Source organism: Megalobrama amblycephala, linkage group LG22 (genome assembly GCF_018812025.1).
Source record: "Megalobrama amblycephala isolate DHTTF-2021 linkage group LG22, ASM1881202v1, whole genome shotgun sequence".
Lineage (NCBI taxonomy): Eukaryota > Metazoa > Chordata > Actinopteri > Cypriniformes > Xenocyprididae > Megalobrama > Megalobrama amblycephala.
The window spans coordinates 5,037,525-5,061,224 of NC_063065.1; the positions used below are offsets into that span (position 1 = coordinate 5,037,525).

General features: G+C 35.7%; 1 protein-coding gene across 1 annotated transcript; it reads left to right on the forward strand.

Annotated features, from left to right (window-relative positions):
- On the forward strand, positions 1-23,439 carry LOC125258620 (trichohyalin). Its single transcript, XM_048175566.1, has 16 exons — positions 1-164; positions 3,958-4,044; positions 4,396-4,719; positions 4,960-5,163; positions 5,431-5,484; positions 5,626-5,694; positions 6,441-6,494; positions 6,636-6,707; positions 6,822-7,037; positions 10,192-10,431; positions 15,801-16,145; positions 17,970-18,017; positions 21,448-21,864; positions 22,153-22,203; positions 22,350-22,406; positions 22,697-23,439. Exons 2-16 carry the CDS (start codon positions 4,002-4,004, stop codon positions 22,813-22,815), a joined length of 2,313 nt encoding a protein of 770 aa, XP_048031523.1. The 5' UTR covers positions 1-164; positions 3,958-4,001; the 3' UTR covers positions 22,816-23,439.
- Positions 23,440-23,700: the final 261 nt, after the last annotated feature.

The window sequence follows — 23,700 nt, forward strand, 5'->3', positions numbered from 1 at the left end:
AAGAGAAATAATGGAATAAATTAAGACAGTTACACCGTTATCAGCATATTATGTTGAAATTTATCTCGTCGTCTCTACGAGTAAATGCTCCGTTAATACTGCGTCAGAGCAGATACTACAGCTCCGTCACATTTTACTTTCACTTTCAGTGAAAATTGAGCAAGGTAAGTTAGACTTTTTCAAGCACGACACTTCTGCGACATTAGCACGTTGCTTGTGTGATATAGTCATTCCATTGGCTCGCCTTCTTGGTTTAAAACGGAAAGATTTCTAATATTGCGACGTAAGACAACATAAATGGCAAGTCAGAGAACTTCTTTCTTTCTTTGTAGCCTAGATCAATTCACGGTAGGCCAAATGCATAACCTTTAAGTGACGGATGAAAATATCTTGCATTTAACTTTAGATTAGAATTCAGTGCTGTTGCTCCAGCTGGACTCAAATTATTCTGTGTTATAAGACAGTACAAGCCAAGCTGAGCTACAGTCTAAAATAAAGATTTTTCCCTCTTTGCTGTCTTCAGATCTACCCAGAAGTCTCTCTTTTGTGACGCATTATCTTGCTCTTCTCCGAGAGAAGAATCTTTCTAAACACTTACTTAAGTAGGCTACATTGAAATTGAATATTCGGTGTGATAAATGTACCAAATTCATAAGGATTAACGGAGGGGTTTTAAGTAATCCAGCATTTACGAAGTTATTAATGAAAAAACTGAAGTGAAAGTAAAACAAGAGAAACAATACGTATACTATAGCCTAGAATATTTTCTTCTGTTCTTTGGATCATTTCAAAAAGCAACGCTAATATACTGTGGATTTCGTTTGAACACATCAGTTACTCCATAACTTTTGAGGACTGAGTGAGCGTTTTTGGCGCTTCATAGGTATTTAATAGCCCATATTTAGGCCAGAGCATTGCCTGCTGTCTATCAGGTCTCCAGTAGAGGGCAGTAACATTCTCATTTAACCTAATTTGTGCGAAATATGTGACTTTATAAGTTACTTTATTATAAATAAAAAAGTAGCCTATTATGTTTAAATCAGATGTAGTAGGCCTAATGTTTTATTACTTACATTTTTACGTTTTATTGCTGTTGCTGCTTGTGTTCAGTATCTTGCTGTTTATAAAGTCAAACCAAAATTTATTCAGATATTTTTTTATATATTTTTACTAGTGGGTGCAGGACAATACCCACTGAGCAAATTACGTCCAGAAGACGTCTTTTTGAGGTCTTGTCTCAGGTTGAAAAGACGTCCACTGAGGGGCCAGAATGAAAGTTTTTATGACGTCTTTTTTTGACGTTTTCTGGACATCCGATATAGACGAACACGCAAAATCACCAAAGGAGAAAAATCACAATTTTTAAGCCACCATCGTGGAGATGAGTGTTTGCTTTAGTTGGGCTCTTGACCCTTAACATAGTAATATTAGAGTTTGTTTGGGCTGTTATCTAAGTCATAACAGCCAGACAAGTAAAGAGAAATGATCAGGTGTTGGTTATGGTCTCACATAACCATTATTTGACCTGAATCACTGAACTCATGAAGAGCCCAATCTCTGAGTTAGATTTACATTATTGATTACAGCAGCACTGTGATTCTACAGCGGAAGATCAGCTTTTACAATATGATTCAAATGATTTCAGAAAAGGTGTGTTGAACAACAAAAAAAAAGTATTTGTTTTAGGCACACACAGACATCAAGAATCAGCCCGTGAATCTCAACAGTGGTGACCATCAAAAAGCATGTTGCAGTGCATTCTGGGAGCAACCAATCAAAATTCATCCATGACTCCCATCATGCATTGCTGCATGAATAAATTATGAGCTTAATTGTCTTAGTAATTTCCTTATTCTCATATTTTATTTTGTTCTGTTTATGTGACTTTTTAGTAGCTTGTTTCTAATGTTCAGAGTTGATCTGTTGATCAGAATATGTTGCTTGTCACCGTCATTGAGATTCACAGGCTGATTCTTGATGTCTGTGTGTGCCTAAGAGAAGAATCTTTTTATCATGTGAAATCCTTTATATTATATTGATAAAGCTGATCTTCTGCTGTAGAATCACAGTTCTGCTGGAATCAATAAGGTAAATCTAACTCAGAGATTGGGCTCTTCATGAGTTCAATGATTCAGTTCAAATAATGATTATGTGAAAACATAACCAACACCTGATCATTTCTCTTTGCTTGTCTGGCTGTTATGACTCCTTTAACTGCCCAAACAAACTCTAATATTAAGAAGGCAAGGGGTCAAGAGCCCAACTAAAGCAAACACTCATCTCCACGATGGTGGCTTAAAAATTGTGATTTTTCTCCTTTGGTGATTCTGTGTGTTCGTCTATATCGGATGTCCAGAAGATGTCAAAAAAAGACGTCATAAAAACTTTCATTCTGGCCCCTCAGTGGACGTCTTTTCAACCTGAGACAAGACCGCAAAAAGACGTCTTCTGGACGTAATTTGCTCAGTGGGTATAGTTCATTTATGTAAGTGAGGATAGCAAAATAAAGTAAACTGTGACATATTATACCCAAAAATCCTTCATACAGTGGACTACCAGTAAAACTGATAAAAATTTGGAACCAAAAATTATTCAGACACTTTGGCCTGACCATGTTTTGCTGACCAAGTATTATCTGACATCATTAAGATTAATTTTTTTCTGACACAGTTTAACTCTGAGATCTTGTCATATTTTATTACCCTTTTTTGAACTATAGTGAATAAATTAATGAATTTAAAATGTTCAAGGTTTCTGAATAAATTTTGGTTTGACTGTAGCATTCATTGAACAATGTTAACATCTGTTAGCATAAAGTGTCTGGGTATTGAGTGTCTGTGGTGTAATTCTTTGGGATGTTTTAAACGAAGAAGGTGACGGCAACCTTTTCAAATGTATTATTGTTTGATATTAAAGGCTAATCTGTCTTTTTAAATACAAGAATGTGAATTAATGATGAATATTTTTCATATACCACCATGACCAGTTGTTTTGTTTGCTTTTATTATGCTAAAAACTTCTTGTTTGAATTGGTTTTGTTAAAAATGAAAATAATGTCATTTATTACTCACCCTCATGTTGTTACACTCCCGTAAGACCTTCATTAATCTTCAGAACACAAATTAAGATATTTTTGTTGAAATCCGATGGCTCCGTGAGGCCTGCATAGCCAGCAATGACATTTCCTCTCTCAAGATCCATAAAGGTACTAAAAACATATTTAAATCAGTTCATGTGAGTACAGTGGTTCAATATGGCTCCAAAGTGGCTCAGAAGCTTCCTGAGGCAGTGTTTTGAAATCGGCCATCACTAAATAAGTTGTTATTTTGTTTTTTTGGCGCTCCACAAGATATTCTTGTCGCTTTATAATATTAATATTGAACCACTGTACTCACATGAACCGATTTAAATATGTTTTTAGTACATTAATGGATCTTGAGAGAGGAAATGTCATTGCTGGCTATGCAGGCCTCACTGAGCCATAAGATTTCAACAAAAAAATAATTTAAAAAAAAGGTCTTATGGGTATGGAATGGCATGAGGGTGAGTAATAAATGACAGAATTTTCATTTTTGGGTGAACTAACCCTTTAACTGACCTGCTTTCTGGCAATTAATTCATGATAATAACTGATGAAGTACAGATGAATTTGCAAGATTATTACAGAAGATATACAGAAAAAAATGCTCCATTGAAGGACTGATGTAATGGTAGCCCATTTAACTTGAAGTAACTAAGTTTTCTAACTTGAATTAGTGAAATTATTGCTTAACAAACATTTTGTTTTGTCTCAGATTTAGATTTTTCCTTACATGTTTTATCCATTCTGAACAGTTTAGTTTATTGCTATTGTATTTATTTAAATTGACAGGATTTGAATTGAATTTACTGCTCCTCTCAGTGTAGATTAACATTAAAGTAAGATGTGAGGAGATATTCATTGTTATTGTTTTCTAGGTTTACAGTGGATTTCCTGTGTCTGTGTTCCAGAAATATTAAAAATGGATGAAGCTGAAGAAGTTTTAGAAACTAATCAAGGCAGAGGCTAGTAAAAAATTATCTTTCACTTTAAATATTTACATTACATAAATGACAAATGAATTTAATTGCTGTCTCTTGCCAGTCTGACATTGTATATTCTGAACCTGGAGAGTAAAGATATATCACATTATATCACTTTTCTGAAGCTTGCTTTGGACAAAGTGTCTGTCATTAACAGAAACATATATGCAAAATAGTGTCATACTTAAATAGTTTGTTTGCTTTTTGACAAGTTCCATTAAATTGTTAAAGTTCAATAAATTGAAAAAGATAATGCTGATTTTAATGCTCAATAGTTTTATGGCTGTGATGGATATCATTCATGCCTTTGACAGTAAATTTCTCTATCTGAAGATTTTAGTCTTGTGGATCCTGTATCTGCTGACCCTGGAGAAGATGTCACCTTACCTGTTCATCTCTCACCTGAAACCAGTGCTGTGTCTATGGAAATCAGATGGTTCAAATGGACAGAGCTCATTTATCAGTATATGAACGGGCTGGAGAGGACAAATAATGATTATGAGGACAGAGTGAGTCTGTCCATGCAGGGGCTGAAGAGAGGAAATGTTTCTCTGACATTGAGAAATGTTGAAGAGTCAGATTCAGGAAAATACACATGCAAAGTCTTTCATGATGATGTATGTCAGAAGACAGCAACAGTTCACCTACAAGTGAGAGGTAAAATAATAAAACTGCATCTGCAACTTCTGTAGTTCACTGAATGGTCATTTTTCTCATTGAGTAATCATATATTTGATTAATGGATTTTAAATATATATATATTTAAGTGTTGTGTATTGCAACATACCGATGCTTCTTTCATGTCTTCATGTTAAAAGAACTATTTTAAACTAGTTTTTTTTTGTGATTAACAAGTTAAATGACACAGTTCTCTTTATATCTTGTGATTTCCTGCAGGGGAAGAACAGCTGCAGAGAGAGATAGTGGAACTGAATAGACAGAAGAAGAAAGTGGAACTGGATGGACAGATAAAGAAACTGGAATTGGAAAAACAGAGAGTGGAATTAGAAATGCAGAAACAGATAATGGAGCTGGAGAGACAGATAGAGGATCTAGAGAGGCAAAAAAATGAACTTCCCTCACGCACTCATACATTACCTGGTAATGATCAACAAAAATTGTTTTGAAAGCATCTTCCAGATTATTATAATTTTAGAGCAGGGGTTCAGCTCTGGTTCTTGAGCTCCACTTTCTATCAGAGTTTTGCTCCAACCCTAATCAAACACCTGAACAAGCTGATGAAAATCTTCAGAATAACCAGTTTTAGGCAGGTTTGTATGATTAAGGTTGAAGCTAAACTTGAGGGTCAAAGTTGAAAACCCCTGGTTCAGAGACTGCTTCTGATTCATTTTCTTTACTTCTTTTCAGTTTTAGGTTCTTCACCGAGACGTAAAAATAGTATTGATGGAATTCCTCCACGCAGTAAGATGGCACTTCACATGCTCATATTCTTGATTGTTTCACTGTAACAGTAATGAAATGGGAATTATGTACATGTTGTATGCAGATTTGCAAGAGAATGACATGCTAAATGATGTCTTAATGTCTTGTGATTGTCCTCAGTGAGTGATGATGGCACACCAATGACACCAGAAATAGAAGAGCAGAGAGAGACCAAAGACACAAGTGGGGGTATAAGATGCATGCAGTTGCTGTCATGTAGTTATAATACAGGATAAAAAAATTTGGTTCATTTTAGAGCTTCAGAACAGTGAGAATACATTGAAATCTAGACATCTACTTGATGCTGAGACAAATGCAGACTGAGATTGATGTATTTGATGAATTTTTACAACAACAACAAACCTAATATAGCCAGAAAAAGTGACTGTCATTGATCGAGCACTAACGACTCGTGAAGATGATACAGTTATACAGTGGCCATGTCTCCTTTCAAATATAATGTGTCTTTAAATATCTCTTTATGGAAGTATGAATAAACATAATATATAATTTCTTGATGGAAATTTAAAAATTCTGAAAGATTTGTGTATGGGTTAAGTTTAGAGAAGATAAAATATCATGATCTCAGTCTAAAAACAATAGTAAACAAGGTTAGGTCTGAGTCAAGTCCCCATCATTATATCAAAACTAATGTGTGTTTGAGGGTACATTTAAAGGATCTGGATGGTAAGAAATAAATGAACTTCCCTTACACACTCATACATTACATGGTATTGATAGATCAGCAAAATTTGTTTTGAAAGCATCTTTCAGATTATTATAAAACACCTGAACAAGCTGATAAAGGTCTTCAGAATAACCAGAAAGTTTTAGGCAGGTTTGTATGATTAAGGTTGAAGCTAAACTTGAGGGTCAAAGTTGAAAACCCCTGGTTCAGAGACTGCTTCTGATTCATTTTCTTTAATTCTTTTCAGTTTTAGGTTCTTCACCGAGACGTAAAAATAGTATTGATGGAATTCCTCCATGCAGTAAGATGGCACTTCACATGCTCATATTCTTGATTGTTTCACTGTAACAGTAATGAAATGGGAATTATGTACATGTTGTATGCAGATTTGCAAGAGAATTACATGCTAAATAATGTCTTAATATCTTGTGATTGTCTTCAGTGAGTGATGATGATGAGACTCCAATGACACCAGAAACAGAAGAGCAGAGAGAGACCAGAGCCACAAGTGGGGGTATAAGATGCATGCAGTTGCTGTTGTGTAGTTATGAATTACAGTTGCATTTGTTTTGTGATTTAATTTAAGTTATGCATGTCATGTTTTTTTGTTTGTCTGTTAATATTGCAGTGGAAACAGAAAGTGGTGATCCAAACACAACACAAACAGAAGAAGAGACTACAGCCACTGACTATGATGCCCCAGGAACGTCATCACAGTCTCTACAAAGAACAAGTACATCAGTGATTTCAGCTGAAAGAGCTACACAAACACAAGAGGACCCTGGAGCAACAGTGCAAATGGATCAGGAAAGGAGACAAGAGAGTGAATCCACAGAGCAAGAGTGATCCTCCCCAGATATATAATCACAGATAGAAGAAAGTGATAGAACATCACAATCAGTCTTATCACTAACAGGAGATACAACACAAACACCAGAGAGGACAGAAGACAGAGGAGATGAGGAAGTAAAGCAAAAGAAAGCAATTAAACGTCAAGTAGGAGATTAATTTACTACTGATTTATGGAAGGTAATATGGTATTTGTAAAATCTTATAATCTTTGTTTGGTTAACTGACCATTTTTGTCAGATTTTTCTACCATTTAGACGTGTCATGTTGGACACATCTGGAATCTTTCTAAATTTTGTGATGTTGGGTTTGGTAATGTTCAGCTTCCAGAGATTTATTTTTTTTACAGTTTGTACAGTATAAAATCCATTATGCCTACCTGTGTGTGTGTGTGTGTGTGTGTGTGTGTGTGTGTAAAAGCCAGTTTTTACACATGCTTTTGCATTCATATTTAGACACATTAAAATTACTCATAATCTTCACAGTCAGACCTCAGCTCCCGATTTCCGATCACTGCCAAACAGTGCTTTACCTGAAACCACCATGTGAAAGAAGCAACACTTATCCAATAGAATCTGAAAAAATGTTTCCTTTGAAACCCAAACTAAAGTGGAACCAATCCACCTCTGAACAATTTAAAGAACACATAAACAATCCTACTATATTAAAATGCTGGATGACTTTATATCCACTAATTTCACCTTAGATGTTAATGGGATAAATTTAGCAACAAAAAACTTAAATTACATATTCAAAACATTGGCAACTCTATCTAACATTAAACGGCAACGCAAACGTAAAACAAACCAACAGACATTAAGAACCCACATGGAAAAAACCTATATAAACATATATGTTTCAATATAGGTTTTGATATAGGTTTTACATATATGTGACATATATAAAATTGGCCGTTTTCCTATATTATATGTACATATATGTACATATATGCACACATATATGTACACATATATGCACACATATATGTACACATATATATATATGTACATATATGTACACATAATATAGGAAAACGGCCAATTTTATATATGTCACATATATTAAAAACCTATATCAAACCTATATTGAAACATATATGTTTATATAGGTTTTTTCCATGTGGGACCAATTTCACGTGTTCGTGTAGCGGTGTGTTTTCTGCGTTGTGTCGTAATCAAAGACAGACTGCGAAAAATCTTGCCATCAGGTCCTCACTTTATTCTGTATAACACAAATGGCAATATATGAGGACTTGTGCAGCATACAAACAGCATGCGGCAGCAACGCACAACGCTGAGAAAGAGAGATATTAAAAGTAACTTAAGTAAAGAAAAATAATCAACGAAACACCTGAATGTACATCACAGAGGGGTTTTGGATTACAATCATACAAATATATCATGTGAATTCAGCTGTTACATGAAACATGGCCTTAATTGAATCACCGCAAAAACTTTGTGCGACCTACCGCTGTGATGTCTCATGCAGACTGGGAAACAGCAAAGTGCGTCACCACCCCAAGTCAGCATGGCGGCAGGAAACCCCAAATATGGTCATGGCAAGTGGAATCACAAAATAATTGTCTAAATACATAACTGCTACATTCGCACATACATAAGTTCTTGCATAATTTTTTTCGTTAATTCTTAGTTTTTGCCTTGATAATATAAAATATGAGCTAGGCATCATGTATGACAGTCAAAAATGAGATATGAGCTACAAAATGACCAGATCCTGCCATTAGCTATATAGAAGACATATCTTGTATGTATAGGGCATATATATGGATATGAAGAAGCAATACAGGAGACCTATATTTCCTGTATATGCACATATATGCACCTCAATTTTGCCTATATGTGGCATATATACACATATATGCAGTATATATATTATCATATATGTGCATATATGCAGCATATATGTACATATACACTGCATATAGGTTTCATATATGCGCATATATCCACATATAGGTTCTTTCCATGTGGGAAAGGATGTTTGGTTTGATGGTGAATGTGTAAGTCTCAGAAAAGAACTAAGGAGACTTTCTAACAAAAAGCACAAAGATCCATCCAGCCAGACATTACGGCTTACTTATGCTGACTGTCTGAAAAATTACAAGAGACTAATGTGGAACAAAAGAGAAAATTATTTAAAACCAAAATTGAGGAAATTGATGAATCAGTTGATCAAAATTCTTTCTGGAATCTATATAAAAAACATGAAAAACCCAAATCAGAAATATCATTACAGAGTGGCACAATTTGGAAAACTTATTTCGAAAATCTTTATCAAAAAATTGAACATATTGACCTTAACCAGCCTCAGTGTAAAATAAAGAAAACACTAGTAGACTTGGAGAAAACAATTAAAAATGATCAAAATCCATTAGACAAATTTATAACAATATCTGAAATAACAGAGCATCTTAAAAGACTTAAATTAAAGAAAGCATGTGGCCAAGATGACATTAGCAATGAAATGCTTAAACTCAACAGTCCAGCATGAATAAAGCTCTAGCTAAATTATTTAATCTAGTTTTATGGTCCGGTAACTTCCCTGAGATCTGGTCTGAGGGACTGATCACCCCCATATTTAAAAAAGGTGATCGATTTGACCCCAATAATTATCGTGGCATCTGTGTGGGCAGTGCGTTAGGAAAACTGTTCTGCAGCATCATAAACAGCCGGATTGTCACACACATCTCCACACACAACATTTTAAATAAAGCACAAATTGGATTTTTACCAAAACAACGCACATCCGACCACATCTATTCTCTTCACACACTAATTAACAAAAACATCAAGGACAAACAAAGAAAAATATTTGCATGTTTTGTAGATTTTAAAAAAGCATTCGACTCAATTTGGCATGACGGTTTACTGTACAAACTCCTACAAATTGGCATTGGTGGGAAAACTTTTGACACTATACAATCCCTGTACACCAACAGTAAATGTGCGGTGAAAATCAATAACCACAGAACAGCGTTTTTCCAGCAGGGACGTGGAGTGAGGCAGGGATGCAGTCTGAGTCCGACTCTATTCAACATCTACATAAATGATCTGGCATCAATGCTAGAACGTTCTACCGTCCCGGCCTCACTCTACACCACACAGAGGTCAGATGTCTGCTGTACGCAGATGATCTGGTCCTGCTGTCCCGCACACCTGAGGGTCTCCAGCAAAGCCTGTCCCTGCTGGAACAGTACTGTCATGAGTGGTCCCTGACAGTCAATCTGGACAAAACCAGAGTAATGGTGTTCCAGAAAAAGGCCAGATCTCAGGCAAACAAACACCAGTTCACTTATAAAGGCCAGGTCCTACAGCATAGCACCAGCTACAGTTATCTGGGCATCGACATCAGCGCTTCGGGAAGCTTTGGTCTGGCTGTCAAAACACTGAGCGAAAAGGCTCGGAGGGGTTTTTATGCTATAAAGTCACGATGCGGTCACTTAAAATTACCCATTAAAACTTGGATAAAATTATATAATTCAATAATAAAACCAGTTCTTTTATATGGATGTGAAATTTGGGGACCAGTACAAAATTTTAGAAATTGGGATAAAACTTCAGTAGAAAAACTACAATTGGAAATTAGCAAAAACATTTTAGGGGTTCACAGAAGCACATCCAACGACGCCTGTAGGGCTGAATTAGGTTTGTACCCACTGAACATTGAGATCCAGAAGAGATGTGTTCAGTTCTGGCATCACCTCCATCAGTCTGATCCTGATTCAGTCCAATATAAAGCCCTCCTCGCCAATGAAACCTCAGCAGAATCTCATCCTCTAAACACACTCGCTCTTCAACTTGTCCATGAAACTCAATTCCCAGTGGACCACAGCTACAACCCCAAAACTATTATTAAAGAAATTGACAAAAATCTAAAAGATACTCATGATGAATCACTAAAAGCACATTTTGAGATCCAAAATAAACTCCAATGTTACTCGACCCTAAATAGAACCACTAAATTGGCAAATTATTTATTAATCAAACAATTTAAAGAAAGACAAATCCTCTCCAAATACAGATTAAGTGACCATGATCTAGAAATAGAGCGAGGAAGACATAGACAAACATGGACAGCGAGAGAGCAGAGGATCTGTAGACACTGTGATCTACAGCAAATAGAGGATGAGAAACACTTCCTACTCATCTGTCCTAAATATCACAATGCAAGAGAAACATTTCTCTCCATACTTGGAACACTAATTCCATCATTCACTGAACTGAGTGATACTGAGAAAATGCCCTTCATGCTTGGTGAAGATGATAACACAGCTACACTAGTTGCAAAATATGTGTTAGCCATTCACAAAATTAGAGATGGATAACTCTCTAGAGACCTGCTTAATTTATTAATTTACTAAGATGGATTTGTTTGCATTGCTGCATGTAACATGATGTATAAATATATGTTTTGTTTGTTTGTTTATTTTATTATTTATGTATAATATGTTAATGCTTTGGCAACACTGTGATTCACAGTCATGCTAATAAAGCTCATTTGAAATTTGAAATAACACTCCCTATTATATCACTTTCATAATGACATTTTGTCAAAACTTAACACTTCATTTGTACTGAGCTCTCAGTTACTGAATATAAAAGTTATTGATATATATTGTATTTCAATATATATATATAGAGATTTGCAGTAAGCATTTAATTTATTTCAAATATCTGTATCTACAGCAACATGTTTGTGCATTTGTGTAAACATGCTTAGTCTGTATTAAGAATTATTGTTTAAGCCTTTTAGCATATTCTCCATCATGGATATTCTCTGATTTTCTTTGGTCTCAGAATATCTGTTCACCACAGAGCTTTACACTTTCTCTCTTACTCTGGCAATCTGTTGTTCCTTTACATTTTGTATGTGAATGAAAAGGAAGAGACAACATGTCACTTTTTTAATTAACTTGTTCCAGCACAACTTCAAGTGTTTGTGGTTTATTATAATGGCATGTTCACGTTTTGCTCATCTTGTTCTCTTAGGGTTGATCGCCTGTTTTTTTTTTGCGTTTCATTTTTGTTTTGCAATCATTCCCACATTGGATTTGTTTTTGTTGTATTGTTTGGTGTTTATTAATGAACATGAATCAATTTAAATAAAAAAAAAAAAAACATTATTTAAGGTACATTAAAGTAGCTAGAAACAATAATTTTATAATTCTCCTATTAAAACAAATGTTTTCAAAGCTGAAATGGTAGATTTTATTTGTATGGTTGATGTGGTGCAGAAAATGTACGTTTATAAAGTGTGTATCTGAAACTGAGTCCTTCAGTGTTTTTTCCGTGTGAACACTGCATATATGTCGCTGCTCTGGTTGTGTGTTGCAGTGAATCCTGATTCTTCAGCGATCTCCTTCACTCTCTCAGCAAAACCTGATGCTTGCTCTTTTGAAAGGTCCAACAGGAAGCTGAACAACAAAAACAGACCATGAGCATTCAGGAGCTTTGCTTAAAGCTGTTTATCAAAATGTTTAGATGAGCACAAATGTAAGTCATTTAGAGGCAGTGTTTTTGATTTTTGTGAGAGAGCGTGAGTGAGCAGCATCAGGCACTGTGATCTCTCTCAGAGAAGAATTAAGCTGATCACACACAAAGTCAAATCCGATGTTTATGAACAGGCTTCAACTGGCTGAACAGAAGATGCTGTTGAACAAGTTCCTGTATTTGTTTTTGAGAGGAAGTTTGGTGAGCGAGTCTGGAGACAGAAATGACACTTTCACTCCACTCACATTCAGCAAATCTGGAAAAACACAGAAATATAAGGCAAATGTGTAGGAAACTGTATCTCAGAACTATTATCTGCTTTTATGTAGCAATTTTGGGTTTGTTTCCAGCATTTCCCCGTCAGTAGAACTACATTAACTATGCTTTGACATAACAGGACGTTACCAAGCTCTTGTGTCTGTTGCTCAGGTTCTGTGAGAGTCTGAGAGGAAGGTGGATCATTCTGTATCTTCTCTTCTGTTATGAGACTGTCTGTGGATTGACAACAGGATCATCTTCATTCAGTAAAGAGCTCCATCTAGTGGCAAGACATTCAAACAACGCCAGGACGTTCACTTCTGAAATATCCTGAGCCGTCTGAGAGACAAAGTCCCAACCTGCAAAAAGTCATTTCAGGGAGGTACCCCCCCCCCCCCCCCCAAAAAAAAAAAGAAAAAAAAAAAGAGGAAGGAGCTATAAGCTATAGGCATATGCAATTATTCGTTAATTATGTTTAAATATGTAGATTACTTTTACTATTTATATAAGCTGCTTATACTATTTATGTAAACTGCTTTTATTTATTTTCCATTGCAACTTTAAACAGGTCTAAGGAGTTTGTTGTTTTCATGTAGCCTTGGCAACTTGCCTGAATAATATGCACATGAAATGAAACTTGTCAACTCACCTCACTGATAATTGATTGGTTGATTTGCCGAAAAAGGACATTCGGGATGCTCTCTGTCATACATGCGCTTCGCACACACACGCAAGGTCTCTCTCTCGCTCCCTATCCCTCTCTGCCGTGCGCGCGCTGGTTTGAAACACAGTCTCTATGCGCGCTCTTGCTCGCTCGCTCTAGATTCCGGGAGCTTTTAACTAATTTGCGGGCATCAGGGAGCCGCTATCAATATGCGGGAGACTCCCGGAACTTCCGGGAGACTTGGGATGTCTGCAAAGATGGCCAGAGAAAACTAAGTAAATGTTACTGAAATACAATATATATCATCAAATATAAATTACAAGCTTTAAATATAAGTTATAAATGTAGTCTTGAACAGAGGACTGACATTTAATGCAATATAATGATTAAGGTTAACGAGGCTTTGGTTTGAATTTAGTGGTTAATGAACTAGTTTGATTCACCTTTACATGTTGATTGTTCTGTGTCTTCAGCAGGTCTTTGTTCTCTGTCTCTATCCCGAAGGACCAGGCAAGTGCACACATAGACATAAAAGGGGGCTTGATCTGAACATATAAGTGGCAAGTCTGAGAACTTCATTCCAATGCTGAGCGAATTGTAGCCTAGATCAAGTCATGGTAAATGCAAATCCTGAAAAACTGGATTAGTGACGGATGGAAATAACCTGCGTTTAACTTTCGATTAGGATTCATTACAGTTGTTGCTCCAACTGGACTCAAATTATTCTGGGTGATAGGACAATACAAGGCAAGGTGAGCTACAGTCTAAAAATATATACTTTTTCCTCTTCGCTGTCTTCAGATCTGCCAGAAGTCTCTAAGACTCTCTGTGAGTCTTAATGCTGACGGACTCTTTCTGACTCTTTTCCCATGGTAAAAATCACATTCCGGGTGGTAAAATATGCGTTTTTAGCGGGGTTCCCCTGGTAAAATTTACTTTCCAGTGGCTAAATATCATGTTATTTGGGGTAGCTTCAACCCGCGGACATGAAAAACAACCCGCGGCCAGAGAGTTTGCCTGCTGTCTATCAGTTCTCCAGTAGGGGGCAGTAACATGCTCATTTAACCTAATTTAGGTTTATGCATTTGTGCGAAATATGCGACTTTATGTGTTACTTAATTATAAACAAAAAAGTAGCCTATTATGTTTAAATAATCAATTAATGTTTTGTTATTACTTTATTACTTTTTACGTTTTAATGCTGCTGCTGCTTGTGTTCAGTATTTTTCTGTTTATAGCATTCATTGCACACTCATAAAAAATAAAATGTTAATGAGAAAAATGAACAGGAAGGCTGTTAGCATGAAGTGTCTGGGTATTGAGTGTCTGTGGTGTAATTCTTTGGGATGTTTTAAATGAAGAAGGTGATGGCAACCTTTTCAAATTTATTATTGTTTGATATTAAAGGCTAATCTGTCTTTTTAAATACAAGAATGTGAATTAATGATGAATACTTTTCACATACCACCATGACCAGTTGTTTTGTTTGCTTTTATTATGCTAAAAACTTCTTATTTGGATTGGTTTTGTTAAACTTATTTTGAACTTCATGATTGGATTCATCAAATAGTTTAACAGAACAATGAGAAAACTACATCTTAAAGTATGCAAAGAGTGAATAAAAAAGCACTGCTTCCATTTTATTAACTGACCTGCTTTCTGGCAATTAATTCATGATAATAACTGATGAAGTACAGATGAATTTGCAAGATTATTACAGAAGATATACAGAAAAAAATGCTCCATGGAAGGACTGATGTAATGGTAGCCCATCTAACTTGAAGTAACTAAGTTTTCTAACTTGAATTAGTGAAATTATTGCTTAACTCACAATCATTTTGTTTGTTTTGTCTCACATTTAGATTTTTCCTTACAAGTGTTTTATCCATTCTGAACAGTTTAGTTTATTGCTATTGCAGGATTTGAATTGAATTTACTGCTCGTCTCAGTGTAGATTAACATTAAAGTAAGATGTGAGGAGATATTCATGGAAACATTCATTGTCAGTGTTTTCTAGGTTTACAGTGGATTTCCTGAGTTCCAGAAATATTAATAATGGATGAAGCTGAAGAAGTTCCAGAAACTAATCAAGGCAGAGGCAAGTAAAAAATTATCTGAGACTTAAAATATTTACAAAATATTACATAAATGACACAGGAATGAATTTAATTGCTGTCTCTTGCCAGTCGGACATTGTATATTCTGAACCTGGAGACCCTTCAGGTTTTAATTCTTACACTAGTAAAGATATACCACATTATATCTGTCATTAACAGAAATGTAAGTGCAAAATGGATTTGATGAGACCATTCATGCCTTTGACAAAAAATTTCTCCAGGCCTATCTGAAGATTTTAGTCTTGTGGTTCCTGTATCTGCTGACCCTGGAGGAGATGTCATCTTACCTGTTCATCTCCCATCTGAAACCAGTGCTGTGTCTATGGAAATCAGATGGCTTAGAGGAACAGATCTCATTTATCAATATATGAATGGGCAGAAGATAACAGGTAGAGACTATGAGGACCGAGTGAGTCTGTCCATCCAGGAGCTGGAGAGAGGAAATGTTTCTCTGACTTTAAGAAACGTTCAAGAGTCAGATTCAGGAGAATACACATGCAAGGTCTTTCATGATGGATGTCTGCAGACTGGAATAGTTCACTTACAAGTGAAAGGTAAAATAATAAAACTGCAACTGCTACTACTCTAGCTCATTTCTGTAGTCAGTTGCCTCATGGAGTAATCATATATTTTGATTAATGGATTTTAAATATATATTTGAGTGTTGTGTATTGCAGCATATGTCTTCATGTAACTCTCTTTTCATACCAAGTTGGTACTGGCGTAGAAGGCGACGTTCTCGTGTCCTTGCGCAACATTCCCTAAAAGTTCTCTAAAGGTGACAAAAATTCTGAAACTTTACAGAACATTAGGGATGTTCCTAAAACATCCTCTTTTAATAGTGAAAGTGCTGCAGTTCAAGGTTCCTAATATGACTTTAGGGGGACATTCCATTTTGGTTATTTAGTGATCACATAAGAACGTTACAATGAGGACATATAGGACATTAACAGAACTTTCTCACACGGTCCTCTGTTGGTCATTTAATAACGGTCCCGATATAAGTTTAGGGGGAAGTTCTATTTTGGTTATTTTATAAGAACGTTACAAAATCCTTTTTTTGTGTCTTTAGTAGCTTGTTTTGTGATGTTCAGAGTTAATCTGTTTATCTGGAAATTTTGTCACCATTGTTGACGTTCATATGGCGAATCTTGATGTCTATGTGAGTCTACACGGTCCTGTCTGAATAATTTCTGCATAATGACTTAACTTTCAAAATATCAAAGCAGGACAATATTGCATGCAGTATTGTAGGGTTACAATAACGTGAGAGAATTACAATAATCAGAGATCAGTGATTAAGACCACTTTTTGATGATCTCATCAATAAGGAACCAAAAAAATCTGATCAGATTTTTTTTCTCACAACTTTTTTTTTGTAACAAATGTGCTTTAGAAACACACGATTACAACAATTGGAAAAAAAAAGTTAAAATGTCAAAGGTCAGGAGTCCAAATAAATCAAGCGGTTACCTCCATAACGGTGACTTCGAACTTTATTATTTTCTATAAAACATCAACACCTCATTAAGAAGATTTGTATGAAAGAAACAAAGTCAGAGTGGTTTTTAATAAGTGAAGATGCTGAGATAGAGAGATCTGTTAGTGTTTAATGTTGTTTCTGTTATCTGAGTTTTGTGAGGTTATCATTGTGCTGGAGAGTAGCGCCTGTGCTTCAGTCAGTGATGATCCAGAAACACTGATGATCTGCTGCATGTTGCTGTATTTAAAGGCAGTAACTGTGTAGCTGCTGATGCAGTGATACAGCAGTTACATTAGCTCATGCATGTGCTATAATCTAAGAAATGTTGATTTCTGAAGTGTCTCAAGACACCAAAGTTTTTGGGTGTCTTTAGTGTGAAGTCCTCTGGGACAGTATGCACATGAGTGGGGATGACTCAACATTGCCAAAATTGAATGGTATGAAATAAAAATGTCACGGAAATAACAAATCACTGGATTTGTTAAAATAATAAAGAGCATAAAATGTGATTTTCTCTCTCTTTTTTTTATTTGACTTCAGAGTTAAAGTGGGCTTAATGGGTACACTTACCCTAATTCTATTTCCTGTTCCTGTTTGTAGTCTTTCCCCTTGATTGTCTCCCAGGTGTCTTTTTAACTGTTATCTTGTTAAGCTTGTTACCCCCTGTGAATAAATAGCATTGTCTTTCCTTGTTCCTTTGTCACTTGTTGTTTGGTGCGGTTTCCTGTTCTGTGTGTATCCATTCCTTGCTCCTTTTACATAATAGAAGTCCCCACTGTGATAATAATAAAATAAAAGAATGTTTGTGCATTTAATTCTATTCATTGACATTTATAACTGCATTGGAAAATTTAGAGATTTCCTCTGATTAATTTTGTTTACTTTTTAATTTCAGGCCCCACATCTAGACGTACAAATAGTATGGAAGGAATTTTCCCACTCAGTAAGATATAATTTAAAATGCTCATAGAGGCATGTGTGTGTGTTCTTGTATGTATGGTTTATGAGGTATGTGTAAATGCATATAATGACATGGGTATTACAATGAAAACAACGGTGTCCTCATAAATCAAATGGCTTAAAAAGATGTTTTTGTTTTTGTTTTGTAATTTTAAAAAAATGCTAAAAGCTTTTTGTGATGGGTAGGTTTAGGGGTAGGGTTAGTGTAAGGCAGGGTTCCTCGAATCTTGCCCTGCAGAGTTTTGCCCCAACCCTGATCAAACACCTGGCCAAGCTAATCAAGGTCTTCAGGATCACTAAAAAAATCACATGTAGGCGAGTTTGATCAGGGTTTCAGCTAAACTCTTCAGGGCAGTGGCCTTCTAGGACCGGATTTGAGGAACCCTTCTGTAAGAGGATAGAATATATTGTTTATACAGTATAAAAACCATTGAAGCCTATGGAGAGGAGCCGTAAACCACATATACAAGTGTAAGTGTGTGTGTGTGTGTGTGCTCGGGTTTTCCCTACATTTTGGGGAGCACCCAACGGTCCCCATGAGGAAAGCAGCTTATTAAACATAATGGGCCCTATTTTAATGATCTAAGCACATGGTCTGAAGCGCACAAGTGTATACTGTGGGAAAGTCTCTTATTTCTGTGAGTTTTAATGCTGGGTGACGGTGACTCTTCTCCGAGAGATTAATCTTTCTTAATATTAACACTAGACTAGACTACATTGACATTGAATATTCAGTATAATAAATGTACCAAATTAATAAGGATTCATGGAGGAGTTTTAAGTAATCTAGCATTTACGAGGTTGTTACGTAAAAGCCACAAGTGAAAGTGAAAGAAAATAAAAAATACGTAGCTATAGAATCTTTTCGTCTGTACGTTCTTTAGATCAGTTTATTCTATGGATTTCTTTTAAACGCATCAGTAACTTGCTAATTTAGGAGGATTGATTGAGCGTTTTGCAACGGCGCCTTCTTTATTTGTATTTATCTTACCTAGACCAGAGAGTTTGCCTGCTGTCTATCTGTTCTCCCAGTAGGGGGCAGTAACATGCTCATTTAACCTAATTTAGGGTTTATGCGTTTGTGCGAAATGTGACTTTATATGTTACTTTGTTATTTAAAAAAATGCCTATTAAGTTTAAATAATGCTCAGATGTAGTGATTAATGCTTTATTACTTATATTTTTATTTTTTAATGTTGCTGCTGCTGCTTGTGTTCAGTATCTTGCTATTTATAGCATTAATTTACACACTCTTAGAAATAAAATGTTAATGTGAGAAATCATCAGGAAGGCTACATTACTGACGCATCTGTTTAACACAAAGTGCCTAGGTATTGAATATTTGTGGTGTAATGCTTTGGGATGTTTTATGAAGGCACAGTGTCAGAAACCTTTTCAAATGTATTTTTGTTTGATTTTGCCGGCTAATCTTTAATTTAAAATACAAGAATGTGAATTTATGAAGGATTTTTTTTACATACCTCCTTGACTAACAGTTTTGTTTACTTTTACTGTGCTAAAATCGTTTTATTTGGATGGATTATATTAGATGTTCATTTGCATGAATGGATTCATTTTAAATAGCTCAAATGACTCACAGAACAATAAGAACTTAGAGAGAAAATAAGAGAATAAGCATTATTTCCATTTCATTAAAGGTGGTAAAGAGGATGTTTTGTTTTATACATTTTTGCAATATTACTTGAAACTGTCTTTACTAAGTGATAAAAGACTATTTATTAGGTGCACTGAAAGGAATAGTATTAATATACATCATCTGTGCACGAGGTAGGGCCTTAAAAACATCAGCCAATCGTTTACGCGATCATCGCGTAAACGATTGGCCCTCTGGCTTGTCAATCACTGCCAATGTGAGAGACGTGCGCGGATTGGCCCTCTGGCTTGTCAATCACTGCCATGACGTTCCTTGTGAGAGACGCGCGGCTGCGCGCTCTAGTAACTTTACACACTACATGCGCCGCATGCAATGTTTTTGTCAGGAGACAGGAGTAACAACTGCAGATTATGAGGTGAGTCCGACATAATGAATCCACTAAGTGTATGCGCGGTTTAACGATTGTAAGGCCGATTATGAATGTAAATTGATACTTATGACTGATCACGCTCAAACGAGTCCAGTCAGAGCCAGTTGCTTTCAGTCTGCGATAACAGTCGGTGTTCAAATTCCATGTGAAAGTATATAAATCTGCTTCAGGAGCAGGAAACAATCGCTGTATGTTGAGCACAGTCAGAATGTTTTAGCTAGTCGTAAAATGTGTATCAGTTCAAACGCTCATTTCAAAAACTCAGTCGACGAAAACATCCTCTGTACCACCTTTAATGGTACTGCTTTCTGGGAATGAAAGATTTTCAGGACTTATAAGATTTTCACAAAATATATAACAGAAAAAAGGGAAGGACATCTAGCATAAAGTTATGTTTTCAAACTTAAATTATTGCAATTATTGCTTAACTTTTTGATTTTCCCTTATGTCCATAGATTTACGTGAGAGGTAAAATAATAAAACTGCATCTCTAGCACATTTCTGTAGTTCACTGACTGGTCAGTGCCTCATTGAGTGATTGCATATTTTGTTTAAGAGGTTTTAAAATCTATTTAAAAGATTAGTTCAATTCAGAATTAAAATGTCCTGATAATTTACTCACCCCCATGTCATCCAAGATGTTCATGTCTTTCTTTCTTCAGTCGAAAAAAAAAAAGAAGGTTTTTGAGGAAAACATTTCAGGATTTGTCTCCATATTGTGGACTTCAACAGGGATCAGTAGTTTGAAGGTCCAAATTAGGCAGTTTAAAGAGCTCTACACCAGTGGTTCCCAACCATAGGAGGCCCACCAACATTTCACATTCTGCATGTCTCCTTTGTCTGACACCCATTTTACTGTCACTACTAATGAGCTGATAACCTTAATCAGGTGTGTTTGATTGAGGAGACATGCAAAATATACAGTGTTGGTGGACCTTCAGGAATGTAGTTGGGAACTACTGCTCTACACGATCCCAGACGAAAAGGACATTATCAAATTCATAAATTTTAATATGATCTTTAATATGCTGATCAAAAAATACTGTTTGAATTTAGTATTGTGCATTTTTTCCCTTACTAGGCTACTATTTTTTATTGGTTGTTTAATAATTTTAATGCAACAGGAATCAAAACTGGAATCATTAGGCAGAACCGGGACTGCTCCTACTTGTGTTTGTGTGTGTATGTGGTTATATCTAAAAGTGTATGAGGATGTTCAGAGAATCATACTACATTACCATAACTGCAATGAATTTCTAATTATTTTTCTATGAATAGAAGAACCATTGAGGTTTAAATTTGTATTAAACATTTGTTGTAGACAAGTTCAAATACAAAGTTTTCTTCATATCTTGTGATTTCCTGCAGAGGAAAGACAGCTGTTGAGACAGATATTGGAACCAGAGAGACCGATAATGGAACAGCAACAGATGAAGAAACTGGAGAGAGAGAGAACAGAACTGGAACTGGAGAGACGGATGAAGGAACTGGAAAGACAGAGAACAGAATTGTTGAGACAGAAAACGGAACTGGAACCAGAGAGACAGATAGTGAAACTGCAACAGATGAAGGAACTGGAGAGACAGAGAAAAGAACTGGAACTGGAGAGACGGATGAAGGAACTGGAGAGACAGATGAAGGAACTGGAAACGGAGAGACAGAGAATGGAACCTCAGCGGATGAAGGAACTGGAGAGACAGAGAATGGAACTGGAGAGACAGATGAAGGAACTGGAAACGGAGAGACAGACAAACAAACTTCCCTTACCCAGTTTTGCATTACATGGTAATGATAGATCAATTAAAAAGCATCCTCCAGATTATTATAAAACTAGGATATACATAAAAAAATAAAGGTCTACAACTACATGGAAAGGTTTTCAACTCTTACCCTTGAGGTCCACTTTCTAGCAGAGCTTTGCTCAAACCCTAATCAAACACACTAGAACAATGTGTCTTCAGGATTACTAGATCAAGGTTAGAGGTAAACTCTGCAGAAAAGTGGGTATTGAAGGGCCAGAGTTGAGAATCAGACTTCTTATAATTAATTTTGGTTGCTTCTTTTCAATTTTAGGTCCTACACGTAGACAACGTCAAGATAGTATGGATGGATCTCGCCCCGTCAGTAAGATAGTCACTCTAATGCTCCTAAGATTCTCGACTGTTTTACTGTAACATAAATGGAATGGGAATTATGTACATGTTGTATGCAGATTTGCAAGACAATGACATGCTAAATAAATTGACTTAATGTCTTTTGATTGTTTTTAGTGAGTGATGATACAGAAACTTCTGAAACAGAAGAGGAGAGAGAGACCAGAAACATAAGTGGGTGTTTAAATTCATGTAATTGCTGTCATGTAGTTATAATATAAATAAAAAGTCATTTTCTTTAACTGGAGAAAATATAAATCTGTCTTAGTCTCCTGGTTCACAGTAAAGGCAAGCAGTACATAGTACCTACAAGAAAAGAAACCTTGGTGTATCTGTTTGTTTTAGGTGAAGAGGTGACTTACAGTACCATTACAGCTGCATTTTACAGCTGGTTTTTGTAATTTAGTTCAATTTTATTTAAGTTATGCATGTCCTGTTTCTTTGCTTGTGTGTCAATATTGCAGTGGAAAGAGAGAGAGGTTATCAAAACACAAGACGAACAAGTGAAGAAAATACTGCCACTGACCAAGAGACCCCAGGAACATCATCACAGGTTCAGCAAAGAACAAGTATACACCAGTGACAACACAAACACCAGAGAGGACAGAAGACAGAACACAAATGAGATGAGGAAGTACAGCAAAAAATAATTAATTAAAAAGCCAAATTATGTTATTGAACATTGAGTAGGAGATTACTACTAATGAGGCTAAATATGTTTAGAAAATGTTTATAATAGTTAACTTACCATTTTTTAAATCAGTTTTTCCTACCATTTAAACGTGTAATGTTGGAAACATCTGGAATCATTCTCAATTTTGTGATGTTTGGTTTGGTGATGTTTCTGATACATGTTTTCTGATAGGAAGCCTAGAGTGATTTCTCATGACACCTATTTTAATGATTTCTGTCAAAGATCGTTAATTCCAAAGAATGATTTACAGCAGCTTTACATTTCTGTTTCCATTGAATGTAACATACCATTTAATTTTATAATATTGTTACATCTAATCCATATTTTCTTTTACCTAATGTCAAATTAAGATAAAACAACTTTATTCCACAATGTATACAGTATTTTGCAAGTTTATCTTTTTTCTGTACTGCCTAACACTAGTTTTACACTGTCCATCTTAAGTTTAAACCTTACTGAAGATTGTTGCTGTTATTTTATTTTCACTTTAATAATAAATGAAATGAAAAACAAGCGTTGTGTAGTGCTGATGTCAGTGTGGAGCGGCAGTGTTTTACCTCATCTGTCTTATGAATGTTGAATCATCAGCAATCGATTTCTCCTCTGTCCCGGGCCAGTACTGTATTCTCTATCTGCTTGACTTCTTCTCTGATTTTCTTTGGTCTCAGAATATCTGTACACCACAGAGCTTTACATTCTGTTTTGAAACCGGACCTTGCTTTACCATGAAAATGGCACTTTAAACTCTTTTAGCGAGCTCCTCTCCTAGTGTGT

Bases quoted from the DNA above. Each gene is read 5' to 3' on its own strand.
- LOC125258620 (XM_048175566.1), top strand. From the start codon at position 4,002: ATGGATGAAGCTGAAGAAGTTTTAGAAACTAATCAAGGCAGAG. The intron at 6,708-6,821 runs GTATAAGATGCA...TTAATATTGCAG, and splicing joins GACCAGAGCCACAAGTGGGG to TGGAAACAGAAAGTGGTGAT. The intron at 18,018-21,447 runs GTAAGATATAAT...GATTTCCTGCAG, and splicing joins GGAAGGAATTTTCCCACTCA to AGGAAAGACAGCTGTTGAGA.